The sequence below is a fragment of the Echiichthys vipera genome (genome assembly GCF_963691815.1).
Source record: "Echiichthys vipera genome assembly, chromosome: 8".
Lineage (NCBI taxonomy): Eukaryota > Metazoa > Chordata > Actinopteri > Perciformes > Trachinidae > Echiichthys > Echiichthys vipera.
In genome coordinates this window covers 8,285,342-8,299,726 of record NC_139833.1, presented here as the reverse complement: position 1 = coordinate 8,299,726, position 14,385 = coordinate 8,285,342, and the positions used below count along the sequence as shown (strand labels likewise).

The 14,385-nt window shown below is 41.3% G+C and overlaps 1 protein-coding gene across 2 annotated transcripts in view; it reads right to left on the bottom strand.

Annotated features, from left to right (window-relative positions):
• slc9a1a (solute carrier family 9 member A1a) overlaps positions 1–14,385 on the bottom strand; it is a 37,968-nt gene that overhangs the window by 14,429 nt on the left and 9,154 nt on the right. For both annotated transcript variants that reach the window (XM_083918113.1, XM_083918114.1), the window contains exons 2-5: positions 10,735–11,207; positions 10,219–10,469; positions 9,130–9,347; positions 7,909–8,111 (exon numbers count right to left, since the gene is read on the bottom strand). In XM_083918113.1, the coding sequence (XP_083774239.1) occupies positions 7,909–8,111; positions 9,130–9,347; positions 10,219–10,469; positions 10,735–11,207 (1,145 nt within the window). The remainder of the gene's footprint in view (positions 1–7,908; positions 8,112–9,129; positions 9,348–10,218; positions 10,470–10,734; positions 11,208–14,385) is intronic.

The following is a 14,385-nucleotide window of genomic DNA, read 5'->3' as shown; positions in this document are numbered from 1 at the left end:
AGAATACATAAACCTCTATACTGCAATACTAACATCAGTAGTGTAGGTGCAACCGGCGCCCAAAGATGATTGTTCATTTTCTGGATTAACTCGAACTGTCAGTTTGATTAAACGTAGAAAATGCAGCCTGCTGGAAGCAGAGACCTCAAAATGCCTTCACCCCCACAACAGGTCACACCCAGGTGTGAATCCTCCAAGGCACCCAAACTGTTCATTGGCTGAATTGACCCCCAGGTGATGACATCACCCGGGCCTATATAAAGTGGAGCCCCCCATCTCTCACTCTCTTTCTACTGGCCTCTTTCTACTGAATCTTTTCTACTGGATCTTTCGACCGGATCCTCCTGCTCTTCTCCAACTCTACGCGTCCCTGCGGATCCAGGAGACCAGCTTCCAGCTGTCCCCTCGGCCCTGGACCTGGCCTATGGCGTGGGATCACCACGAAGGTTAACCAACCGGTTATCCTCAACTGAGCACAGCACAGAGCGATCCGAATCCTCTTTTGCCTAAGAGCCACAAATAAGACAAGAACCTCTTCACCACGGAGCTTCCTTTCTTCACCCAGCCACTGGCACCAAGCAATGCGCAACATCTCCGTTCTCATGGACTGGTAACTAATCACCAACTGGGCATTACTACATGTTATAGGACTTTATGAACGGCTAGAAATAATCGTAACTTTGTCATAAGAACTGAGAGATCAGGCTTCCGGCCTTTGTGTAACAAAGAGAATGTTCACACCTTCTCCGAGCCCCCACCTCTTCTCTTTGTCTCTCTCTCTCACACACACACACACACGCACACACACACACACACATACACACAAACATACGTTTGCTGTTAACTTTAGTTAGTTTATTGTGTCTTGTTTGTTGCATTTATTAACCTGTTAATAAATGTTTGTGTTTACCATATGTCTGATTATTTAATATTACACAAAGATGAATGAGCCAGCTTCTACTAAGAAAAGAACTTCTTAAATCCTTCAACTAATTAAACTATTATATTTATCGGTGTTTAACCCTTAATTATTAGTTTAATATATTTTATGAGACTTTAATATTAGTTATCACTCCGTCTATGACGGTGGTGCCCCGAGGAACTCTGGTTTAACTAGAGTCATTTTTATTATTATCTTTGATAATTATTGGTGATAACTAATATTTACTTGATTAACGGCAAGTTTATTGAGAATACTCAATCTCATAATCTGAACGTGAGTCAAGCAATATATTTGATTGGTTCTCCGTGTGACGTTTTTAATAAATTGAAGTTATTAATTTTTAGTAATTTTTCTTTATTAATTTTCCTCATCAAATATTTCATTTGATAGTCACTATTGATCCAATTAAACCCAAAGTACCTACATTGGTGCCCCGTGTGAGGCTTAGTTATGTTGGCTGGCAATAATTCATAATTGTGTGATATTAATATTCGTCATATTTTTGGACATTTTACAATTTTTGGATTTTTCATCCAAAATTATCCAAAAGTCGTTCCATTTAACCCCACTTGTCTTCCGCAGGAGTAGACATCCAGCTGTACTTACAAACAAGTACAAAGTGGTGTTATTTGATTAATTCCAAATTTAGCTAAAGCGATTTGAGAATATTGATAACCTCTGTAAGCCTGATAGTTACCCTTAAGATTTTGCTATTGCTGATAGCTATTGAAGTTTGGTTTAGCATTGGAATATCACATATTCAATGCAATCCAATGAGTCTTGTCAGAAATTGTTGCTAAATTAAGTGCTCCTTCCCCTTAACTCATAGCGTGCCCCCGGCCCTATGAACCCGAGAGCGTGAACTGTTGGAACTGCCTTGCATTTCAACCTGAGTGGAGATAGATAGAGCCACAGTGTGCTACCAGCCCTGTGAAATAAAGTTACATGCCCAGCTGTTTCTTCCACGTGTCTCAGCTTGAGTAGTACTTTATAGATATTATTCCCTGACTGACTGCCCTGCATCTCAGTTAGTGTAAATTCTGGTCCCAGAACCACATGGTGCTGTAGTTGCCCCTCCCCGCGCAGGAAGCAAGCTACCCACAAAGTGTAGATCAGAGGAACTGTTGTTTTAGGCTAGTGTACTACCCAATTTACATCACAAGGTGTCTGCCAAGCAACACCAGAGCCAAAACAATTGCATTGTTGTACTAGACAACAAGTTTTATTCTCACCTTCCATTTTAAACAATGGAGAACCCATGTGTAGAGAATTTCATTTCTTCCCTAGCACAGAGCCTTAAACCTGGCTACCCTGAGTTCATTAACACATTGAACTTAAGTGAGTGCAGTAAAGAAATAGACTCACTTCTCAGCGACACATCTAAAGGGTCAGTGTTGAAATGTTTGGTCCTGAACTTTCACCGGCAAATTAACATTGTCTGTCAGAGCAAAACAGCATTAGAAAAGGAGATAGAATCCCTTAAAGCTCAAAATGCTAATCTCATTAGTGAAGTTCAGATAGCAAATCACAAAGTCCTGCGTTATTTAGAAGATTTGCACTCAGCAGAGTCACAGCTCTTCTCCCACAAAAAGGAATTGTTAGGGCTTAGATGTGAAGCTCTTGCCCCACCAAAGTCGTTCAGCCTTGCTGATTCTGGCTTTTCAAATTCAAATTCCTCCCTCAATGAGAGATTAACGCCCTCTCCAGAGCCGACCAGGGAAGTTCAGTCCTGCTCTCCCTCCTCACTGCATCACTTTGAGAGTGATGACAGAGCTAGCATAGTCTTGCCTTCACAAACGGTGACTTCACAATGTCCCCGCCTTGAAGAGCTTGAGCTTCTAGCTAAAGATATGGACGTGTTTGATCCAGACAACTGCGATCATAACATTGAGGACCATTTTAGGGAATTAGATCAAAATCTAATTGACCTGCCCAATGCAACACAGAGAGAGAAAGTTAAACTTGTGTGGAAAACCAGCTCAAAAGCTGTCCGCAAAGTTATACAGTCTCAACCTGCCAGAGTCAGAAATGACTACAATGAGCTCCGTCATGCACTGACAGAAGAATTTGCTTCTACTGCAGACGAAATCGCTTCTTTGGTTGCAGCTAGTCAAATTAAACATTCCCGTCAAGAGAGTCCCAGAAACTACTTTAGACGTTTGAGACACGTATACTTTCAAGGAAAGAATGCACCAGGCTTAGAAGAGAACCCAACCTTTAAGTCCCTGTACTTGCAGAACCTTCATCCTTGTATACGTACACACGTTATTCTTGAGACAAGAAAAGATAACCTCTCTCTTAACGAGGTTAGGAAAATAGCACAGGTGGCTTGGGAAACTGTTGTCAATTGCAAAGCAAGGGAAACAACATCTGCTTCCAGCAGCTCAAACACCGTGAGGTCAAACAGACCTTCTGTCTCAGAACCCCACCCTCAGAACAGATCGAAAGGGGGGGACAAAACACAGCATAGGGACGCAGAGCGTAAACGCCATGTCCGCCAGCTGCCACGGGATAGTCATGCCCAGAGCAGGAGCTGTAGAAGGCCATACTCTGAGATCCTGGCCCAGCATAATGACCTGCCAAACCACTGCTCAGATGATGACCACAGCATCTCTGACCGCAGTTCAGAACCCGACAGTGACAGCGCATCTGAGTGTCTTTCTGTACACGGCTACAGGCAGCGTTACAGCCCTGAGCCACGAGTTAAGAAGAACTTCAAACAACAGAGCTCCAGAGTCCGCTCCTCTCGGTTTTGTAGGTAACAGTCCTTCTGCACTGATAGTAAGATTAATGCAATCTCAGCAGCCTTACTTTTCTCACAGTTAAATTGGTAAACTTTGATTTGTTAGCAGCCGCAGCAAACTCAATAAGACCCAAATTGTAATTGGACTTAACACCTTGTACAAACTTTGCAAATACTTTTGGATCAACTCCTTGTATTTTGTAATAAGCTCACTGGTAAACACTAGTTTAGGACACATCTTGGATTGACACACCAATCATACAACTGTCCTCATGCAACTGACAGCTGCATCTCATCTGTATCTCACCCCAAGTCATTTACATAACTAACACTTCTGTTCTCACTAACCTGAAGAGTAGCTGAGAAACAATGTTTATTATGTATTTCGTATAGTGCCATTGTCATGTTTAGATTTAGTTTTGTAGCTTTTGTTCTTGCCTAGTCGAGATATTAGTAGTGTTTAGCCAATTCCCAGTTGGTGAAATAACTGCCCAAAACGTTGCAACCACTAAATGAACTGACAAATGAACTCTGTACATCTATGGACTGTGAAAGATGCCCTTAAAACCGCACATCGGGTGCAGTCTCAAGGACATCGGGGGGATATGTAGGTGCAACCGGCGCCCAAAGATGATTGTTCATTTTCTGGATTAACTCGAACTGTCAGTTTGATTAAACGTAGAAAATGCAGCCTGCTGGAAGCAGAGACCTCAAAATGCCTTCACCCCCACAACAGGTCACACCCAGGTGTGAATCCTCCAAGGCACCCAAACTGTTCATTGGCTGAATTGACCCCCAGGTGATGACATCACCCGGGCCTATATAAAGTGGAGCCCCCCATCTCTCACTCTCTTTCTACTGGCCTCTTTCTACTGAATCTTTTCTACTGGATCTTTCGACCGGATCCTCCTGCTCTTCTCCAACTCTACGCGTCCCTGCGGATCCAGGAGACCAGCTTCCAGCTGTCCCCTCGGCCCTGGACCTGGCCTATGGCGTGGGATCACCACGAAGGTTAACCAACCGGTTATCCTCAACTGAGCACAGCACAGAGCGATCCGAATCCTCTTTTGCCTAAGAGCCACAAATAAGACAAGAACCTCTTCACCACGGAGCTTCCTTTCTTCACCCAGCCACTGGCACCAAGCAATGCGCAACATCTCCGTTCTCATGGACTGGTAACTAATCACCAACTGGGCATTACTACATGTTATAGGACTTTATGAACGGCTAGAAATAATCGTAACTTTGTCATAAGAACTGAGAGATCAGGCTTCCGGCCTTTGTGTAACAAAGAGAATGTTCACACCTTCTCCGAGCCCCCACCTCTTCTCTTTGTCTCTCTCTCTCACACACACACACACACGCACACACACACACACACATACACACAAACATACGTTTGCTGTTAACTTTAGTTAGTTTATTGTGTCTTGTTTGTTGCATTTATTAACCTGTTAATAAATGTTTGTGTTTACCATATGTCTGATTATTTAATATTACACAAAGATGAATGAGCCAGCTTCTACTAAGAAAAGAACTTCTTAAATCCTTCAACTAATTAAACTATTATATTTATCGGTGTTTAACCCTTAATTATTAGTTTAATATATTTTATGAGACTTTAATATTAGTTATCACTCCGTCTATGACGGTGGTGCCCCGAGGAACTCTGGTTTAACTAGAGTCATTTTTATTATTATCTTTGATAATTATTGGTGATAACTAATATTTACTTGATTAACGGCAAGTTTATTGAGAATACTCAATCTCATAATCTGAACGTGAGTCAAGCAATATATTTGATTGGTTCTCCGTGTGACGTTTTTAATAAATTGAAGTTATTAATTTTTAGTAATTTTTCTTTATTAATTTTCCTCATCAAATATTTCATTTGATAGTCACTATTGATCCAATTAAACCCAAAGTACCTACAGTAGTATATAGTGTTTTTGTATTTATGTCTTGTATATTTTTTATTTATCACTCAATCACATTTTCCTTTGCTGTGTGACTCTTGAGCTGCTGTAACTGTAAGTGCGTTTCCCTGGTGTAACATCCGTAAAGCCTATCTTATCTTATTGATTGAAGTCAAGAATAAGCTCAGTAGTATCGCACTTCACTATCTGGCACTCCTAGATTTTGCAATGGCGGATTAACAAATAACAGGTCTGCACACAACTTTTCACAACAACCCGGTTGTTATTGCTGTAAATCTCTCACCCCTTCAGAGAGTGACAACATGTGCAAAGTTACAGATTTCACCTTCATAGAATTGAAATCTTTAGAAAGCTCCACGTCCAAGTGAAATCCTTCTCATTATCAAAGTTCACAACAACTTATTTTGTGTTTCCATTGTTCTCTGGACAGACATTTTTTTAATTATACAAGTGGATAAGAGCTAAGAAGGCAAAGAGATGTTTCTTGCAACAACAATTGTTGACAGACTTATATACCTATAACCAGTTAGCATGAGGTTTCATTGTGATTATCATTTCAAGAGAAATGTGATTGTACACACATCTGATAAGTGCATACATCAACAGAAACTTCTTAAAGTGTGTGTTCATGAGAAAATTATGTGTAATCACATGGTCAGAACAGAATGGCTGCAGGACAGTCTGATGCTTGGTTACTGTTGGATTATAACCAGTCGTGTGTGTGTGTGTGTGTGTGTATGTGTCTGCACCTAAAAGCTTGAGTGTATCATTCTGCCTCTTAAAGAGATTAGGCTGGCCATCTGGTTAACTGCAACTGCCTGAAGTGGATGATGGAAGATTCCTGCTCTTTCATAATACTCAGACCTGCTACCGGGCATTCATGCAAAGGAGCATACACTTTTACCATCTCATGCTTATTTTAACTCAACCACACAAAACACGACAAGGTCATTCAATGACTACAGTGATTTCTTCACCCTAAACTAAGGGAATGTCCCACTTCAGTGGCATCCAAGATGACTTTAACGAACCACAGAATTAACCAAAGTCTGCACTGCGCTTTACTTTAAGCAAATACTTTTTCTGAATTCCATATAATCCTGTTAACAATAGTTACAATAACTAATGACAACTAAGCAGAGAAGTCACCTAGCCAACAAGTGCAGGTCATAATGTAATAGAGAATTCAGAAATAAGCCAACACAAGAAAGGAAATTTCCTTCATTAAGTATTAACCGTTATTTTTACATTAACCATAATCAATATGGTCATTTATCACGGGAAAGATCGTCATGTCATACCATCTAGAATCCCAAATAAAAAAAAAACCTCCTTATCCCTCTCCTACTGTCATGTTTTGAAATAACTCCACATAGCGGGTTAAAGGGGCCTCTAGCCTCTCACTCTTGGTCTGCATCTGTCTCAGCATGAGACTGCCACTGCTGAATCTAGCAGTGGGGATAAATAATACATGTGTCTGATCTTGCCTCGGAGGAGAGAGAGAGCACATCTTCAGGGTTTTATTTTAGCCGCTTCCATTCTGGGTCAGATTCACAACAAGAATCTTATCTGACAAGACAAAGTTGATGGAGTTCACGTTGCTTTAAAAAGGAAACGGAATCACTGTCTGTTTGTCTTCATGTTCTGTTTTTATGTTGTTGTTCACTCTGTGAGAAGATAAACCATATTTTGTGTTCCTTCTGCACATGCTTTATATATGATGCATGAATTTGTTCACCTGCCTGTCTGTCAGAATACTTCAGAGTAGAAGCGGAAATTACATTTTTCTAAGACAGCTGGAGCTGTTTACTTCAAGAAGAAAAAGACCAAGAAAGCCTGACTACTTGATGTGACGTGATGTTTGTTCTTGTAACCCAACATCCTCCAAGTACATTAGTGTTCCTTCGATGCTCAAACCTCAGCATGACCAGTGAGATTAACAAGATTCACAACGCTTTACGGAATGGTTGCAAATAAAACGTTAACTCAGCGATAGATTGGTTTTGTTAGTGTACCAGTCAGTGTGATTCTAACGATGATATAAATAAAAATTTGGACTTGGTAGGCAATTATAATACACCATACGGAGCTTTTTATTTCAAACCATTATAATGTGAATAAAATCCTGTCTCTTACTGTAACAATGCACCAGTGGTCAAACACTACTGTAGTGAAGAGCCAAAACACAGGAATCTCTTTGTTTAGTGCACCGATTGTGTTCATGGTAACATCCTATAATAAAGCTAAAGTCTGTTAACAGGAGAACTTATGCTGGGTACTCATACCTGAACAAAGACAGTGAAGAAGATAACGGTGATGATGGCAGTAAGGAACATGTCTCTCTTGGGAAAGTGATTCGCATCCAGCAGGAAACCAAGGGAGAAAGCGATGGCACCTCGCAGGCCACCGTAGGCAATAATGAACTGGTCCTTGGTGGTCAGCTTGACGATACGGAACTTGTTGATGATGGCAGTCAGACCAATCACACCTGGGAAGGACAATGTAGTGAGAAAGTGAGGCTGGCGTCTGTGAGTTTGTGTCTACGTTATAGACCTGGGTCAGATATTGTTCTCTCTAGCTTTTCAAGATAATATGTTAAGACGATAACAAGAAAGTCAAAATAAAATACTCTCCAGTCACATCATTTTTAAAATGTTCCAACATGGTTTCCGCCGTCTTTCACCGCTGTTGTTTTCTTTATTAAAATTATGAAAACCAACTTACAAAGACTTAATGCATGATTGCTATAGCTAATCCATCACTGTGGAAATCTGCTTTTTCCAAAAAAAGCAGCATTAAAAGCATTAATGTACTATCACCTTTTTAAATCAATCCAACAATGTCTGCAATTTGAATCAGATGAGATAAAAGGGAAATCCATTACTGCCTGGAAGAAGCCTCAACAGCTCTTAACGCTGAGAATGTCAAATAAAGAACTCAGTATTGCACAACTGAAGACAACTCATCATTCTTTCAATTTCAGTCTCTCGCTCTCTGGTATGATAAATCATCACCAGAAGGACTTGTGACTGCATGAAGTCAACAGGGAAATCCTCTGCGGCACTTCCTCTCACACACCGACAGCTGTGTGATGAAACATGATGGCGACATTCACTCTTGTCAGTTTTTCCCAGTTTTCTTTTTGAGAACAAGGTCTTTTTACACACACAGACATCCCTTTTGTCTACACTTCAAAGTGCACTATAATACATTTATCGCCTTTGAAAATGAATACTTATTCCCTTTATTCTTGTTGCGCTTTTTGATTTGCATTTTAAGCAGTTCATGGCAAATCAAAAGCACTTTAAGCTGAAGTGACTGTATCATGTAAGGATTTATCGATAACAGCCAATCAAACCGAGATTACATTAAATCTTACATTAAATGACCTCAAAACACTTCCTGTTGCAGGTTAACCGTTTCCCCTTCATGCAGAATTGCTACACACCGCAGCATAGCATCGGCATTACTACATTCATTTGAAGAATCACTGCAGTAGAGCTCACCTATGACCCGTGCAACCAGACACAGAATGACTGTGACGGTGACAAAGGTCCAGTTCCAGGAATGTGGTCCTTCCACTGTGGCCACACCGAGAAAGATGAAGATTAGTGTTTCGCTGACACTGCTCCACATTTTCAGGAAGTACTTGATGGTGGTGTGGGACTTGTGAGATATGTTAGCCTCCACATAGGGCCGCATCACCGCTCCACATGCTATTAACCTGGTAGGAGAAGAAAAATATAAAATATATATTTTATAAAACACATTTTCATAGATTCCATGTTTCCAAATTAGTTGTACATAGTGGGATGAGTGTCATCTTAAATTAAATGGCGTTTCATATGATTACAATGAAGCCAAGTAAGTCTATCTAATCTATTTCGTCAGCAATGCAGTGTCAGAGTTTTCCACCAAAGGAGTGCTGTAGATACCCGGCTGGAGTTCCACACTCATTTTGGAAACATGTCTGGGGACCACTTCTCTATTCTATTCTGGTGCGTTTTGGAGGAGAGCAAATGAACGCCATTCATGTCAGCTGTACAATGTAAACTGTAAACACAGATGGATTTTTTGATGATGCAGGCAAACAGCCACAGGCTGTGGAAGAGATTTCCCTTGAAACTTCACATCCCTCGTCCATGACTCAGGAGGGGAGACTCAGTATATCATCAACTCCCGTCTGCAACATCAATAACTCCCAGCACCTTAAACAGAAAATGGATTGGAACGTACTGGAGGAGCTGATGAGAAATGGCACTTCAGTGAATGTTGGGGTACCAATAAATTAGGCCTTGGTTTAGGGGACATTTGATCGGATGAATTTATTGTACCACTGGTTACGTGGAGTGTGATCTACAGAGTGTACAGCTGAGTTACTGTCATAGGCAGAAAATACTGAAATAGATTTTCTTTGCAGTGGCAAGGTCGTATATAGACCATGACATCTCATCACAGAGGGAAGATCAACATACATGAAAAATAATATGAGACACAAGAGGGACGTCCCTGTAGCAGCTGAAGCATTTCCCCGACACCAGAGAGCACACATGGCACACTAGATACTCAATTTCTGGATTCTACGCCAAACTTACGCCATGATGCCAGAAAGATGGAACATCTCAGCCGACAGGTAGGCCATGTAGCTGTACACAAAGACAAAAAGTGGCTCGATGACACGCGTGTGGGAGGTGAAGCGTGAGGTGAAGGCGGCCAGGAACCCATAAATAGCTCCCACTAGAACGCCTCCCAACGCAACCACCAGGAAGGAGATGATGCCCAGGAAACAGTCCAACACCGTCACTGTGCCAGCACCTGAATACTCCTCAAACAGATGGTACAACACCTAGGAGAAGATGAGTAGATGAGAATGAATAGATCATTTTAGAAATAAAGACACAGGTTAAGATATATGACAAAGAGTCTGTTAACAACTAATTACAACAAAAGCCAATATTTAGCTGCTTCCGAGAAGCCTTCTGGATGAAAGGTTTTATAAACGATTTGATGATGCCACCCAGGTATGGCTCTATGTTACTGGGGGCATATGTATTCTTGACAGAGAACTTCCTGCTTCCATCTACCACATATTTCCTATTTTGGTCACTCACCACAGTGACAGCATCATTGAGCAGTGATTCGCCAAACACCAGGATGTGCAACAGTTCGTTGATGTGGATCTCCTCAAACACAGCTAGCACAGCAACGGGATCCACAGCTGAGACGATGGAGCCGAACAGCAGACAGGGCAGGAGCTCTAGCTGGTGGAGTTCAGATGGATTGGCTGGCTGGATCTGGCACACAGCATACAGCAGACCCCCGATGAAGAATGCGTTCCACAAGGTTCCCACAACGGCAAACATCAGGATCGTGCCGAGGTTATCCATGAAGGCACGGATGGGCAGGAAATAGCCAGCATCCAGGATGATGGGTGGCAGCAGGCAGAGAAAGAACAATCTGGAGTCCAGCACTGGGGGGACCTTTTCCCCAGCTAGCTTGATGAGCCCCCCCACCAGCAGACCCACCGTAATCAACAGGCAGCTCTCTGGTACGATACCGGAAAGACGAGGAATCAGGTGGAACCCTGGGAAAAAGGGATGGAAAACACATAAGATGCAATGGAAAGGAGGGAGTTAAGAGCAAGAGTGAGGGAGTGATTTATCTGGAAATCAATTTCCGGACTCATTGCTTTAGGCCATGACGGTATTTGTGAGTCTGTATGTTTGTGCGTCTCAGCCTGAGTGATGAGTGAGATACGATTATCTGGAATCGCTTTGCTTACTCTATAAAAAGGAAACGCTGCCAAAGCAAACTGAATGTTCACGATCAACAATAACAACAATGTTACAATATTACAAGAGCGATCAGCTGTGACCACTAGGACCGACAGGGTGAATTCATGAGCTTGAAGGGAAACAGACACATTTTGCATCAATGACAATGCAAAGTTACTTAGTATGCTGCTCTCTTAAACAAATGACTATATCAAAGAATACTTAATATTAATAAAATAAATAAATTACATAAATAGTTAAATACATATCATGTTCAGTATCAGTCAATTGCTGACCATTTATATAAAGAATATACAAAGATTAAATAAATAGCTATTTGAAACCATTTCTAAATCATCCCAAGTATTGTTTTCTGCATTATATATTCTGTAAAAAAGGTTTTCATATCGGCGAACATGTTGATACTGATAGACACAGTTATGCCTGTGATAGGCCATTACTGTGACATACCACAAGCCTGTGAGTACTAGCACCACACTGGTAAAAAGTTCTAAATTTAAATCTAAACTCTCAGGTAAGAAAAAGCTACATATGTACAGTCTGTACACATAGATGTCGATTTCAGCATGCAAATCAGTGTTCTGCTCCTCTGAAACACCTCTAATTTTTGTGTAGGCTGTGCAGACATGTCATAGCTTGTCTGCTTTCACTTTTCAACTGCTACCTGTCTGTAACTTTTAAAGAACTGATATTCTCAGCATGTGTTTAACATAAGCGTAAAGTGGTTTCTCTAGTGTTGAAGCTGTAGGTTGGGGAAAGAACATGAGAAGTGTCCTGTATGCTGTGTAGTTACTGGTTTGACACATAGCTAACACACATGGCCCTTGGGAATTCTTGAAGGAAAACATGGAAATCACATGCAAAACATGTACAACAAGTCGAGGCTGCCATGATCACACGTTCAGGAAATGAGACTTACAAAAATATGCTGCCAGTGACACGAATCTTTCGACTTCTATTTGTATGCTTGTTTAAATACTAATCCGATTTTGGAATAGTTCCACATCATTGAAATAACATTTTGCAATTATCTGCTACTGCTTGAGGCTGCATGGCTCACATGTCACAACACAAACAGCTGTGCAGGGATACCCGAGAGTTTGTTAATATTAATGCAGCCTTTACAAGCAGTATGACTTACTGCCTGACAACAAACATTACCTGTCTTTTTTACTCTAAAAGACTGGGCCAACTATGAAAAACATTGATATGGGTCCACACATACCACCAATCCTGAAGTGCTGTGAAGTTTAACATAAAACTACAAACACAGTCTAGACGGGGCTGGAAATATATACAGTGGGATGATGAGACAACTGCAGCCTGTGGATAAATAGTTAACAAAGGAAGATGAAGACTTCAAAAGGGACTGCAGCGTGCATCCCATAGTGAGAAGTCTTTCCCTGGCTATATTTACTGCACACTACAGTAGCATGGACATGCCATTTTTTCTAGCTGGCACTGCACCGGCTGATGACATGATGCATTAACACAAACACTCAAACACACACAGAAATACAAACCAAAAAGGGCTACATGCTCATACACATGCAAAACAGTGTCATATAGGGCTAGAGAATGACTGAATGATTCTTGAATGACATAATTAAATAGGCCTGAAACATATTCTGGCAACACTGCCAATAATTATGCTAAAATGTCCTGTATTTTGCACTGTGTGTCCAGATTAGTGACAGTAACAGGGGGATTGACATGTGAATTGAGCCATGTCAACAAGTTGTTCTTCACATCTGCACCACGCTATAAATATAATATGGAAATGTGTGTTCCAACCACCCCTATAATTTGTATTCAAATGGATGAACGCAATTGTGTTGTCCAAAGCTTAGATTAAAGCACCAACAGGAGCATATATTAAGTTATCAATGAGCAGCAAAGTTACTTTAGGACAAGAGTGGATGGTGCAGTGACAGCAGCACCATCTGGCACAGTAGCCACAGGGTGTGTTCCCTCCTGGGCTAAGAGGGGAGGGGCAGGCAGGTGAACAGCTCAGGCCTGTCAGGATGGTGTAGCAGCAAATTATACATTCACTAATTTGCCCATTGTGTTATGTAATGACCAGGCCTTGCAGTTGCACACACGCTGCCAGTAAACACGAATTACCACCTCAGGTAAGTAGATAAATTGTAATCAATACATTAAAAGGTAGAATCATATTTCTCTCATCTCTCATCTTCATCATCTCCTTTCAACGCAAAGGAGCAGCGGCTCTACTCCGAGTTCCTCACGGATGGCTGAACTTCTCACCCTCTCTCTAAGGGCTTTTGTAGAGCTTTTTGTAGCATCAGAAATCCTCTGTGTGAATATAAAACATCTGAGGGAGGGGTGGTCATACTTGGGCAGTTTAAGGACAGCAATGTTACTGTTTAAGTACACAAGCTCAACAAGTGAATGTCTGTGGATTATGCAGCTGCATACAGTTGTAGCTCTGAAGCTTTGAGGAAGGAAAATGAGGGAGTCTTTCTTTTCAATGGTCTAAGGAGACCTAACTTCCTCACAGCTAGCTGTCAGAGAATGAGTGCTCTTCTCTTTTCAATGCACTTTTTCGAAAACAGGCACCACCCCCAACTCCACAAAGGCTAAGGAGTCAGGTGGGTTTACAAAGATATTCTTTGATAAGTGCTTGAAAGACAGGGAATACATGCGAACCTTGTGTGCTCAGTCCCTCTGAAGGCTTATGTGGCGAGCAGGATGTAAATTCCACAGCTAGTCCCGAGACTATCCACAGAACAATGTCTCTTCAGAACAAAGCATCTATCTGTTTTGCCAGAGGCTTCAAACTGAAAACTAAATTAGCACCATAAATTAGCACATTAATGTTCACAACATCCCAACCCCCTATAGACACTGTTACATAATTAATAAAGCTGAGTGTCTGAGACTTCAACACTGCAAAGATCTCTGTTCGGTGTGGGGGACCCAAGATCACACAAGTGGGCCTTCACA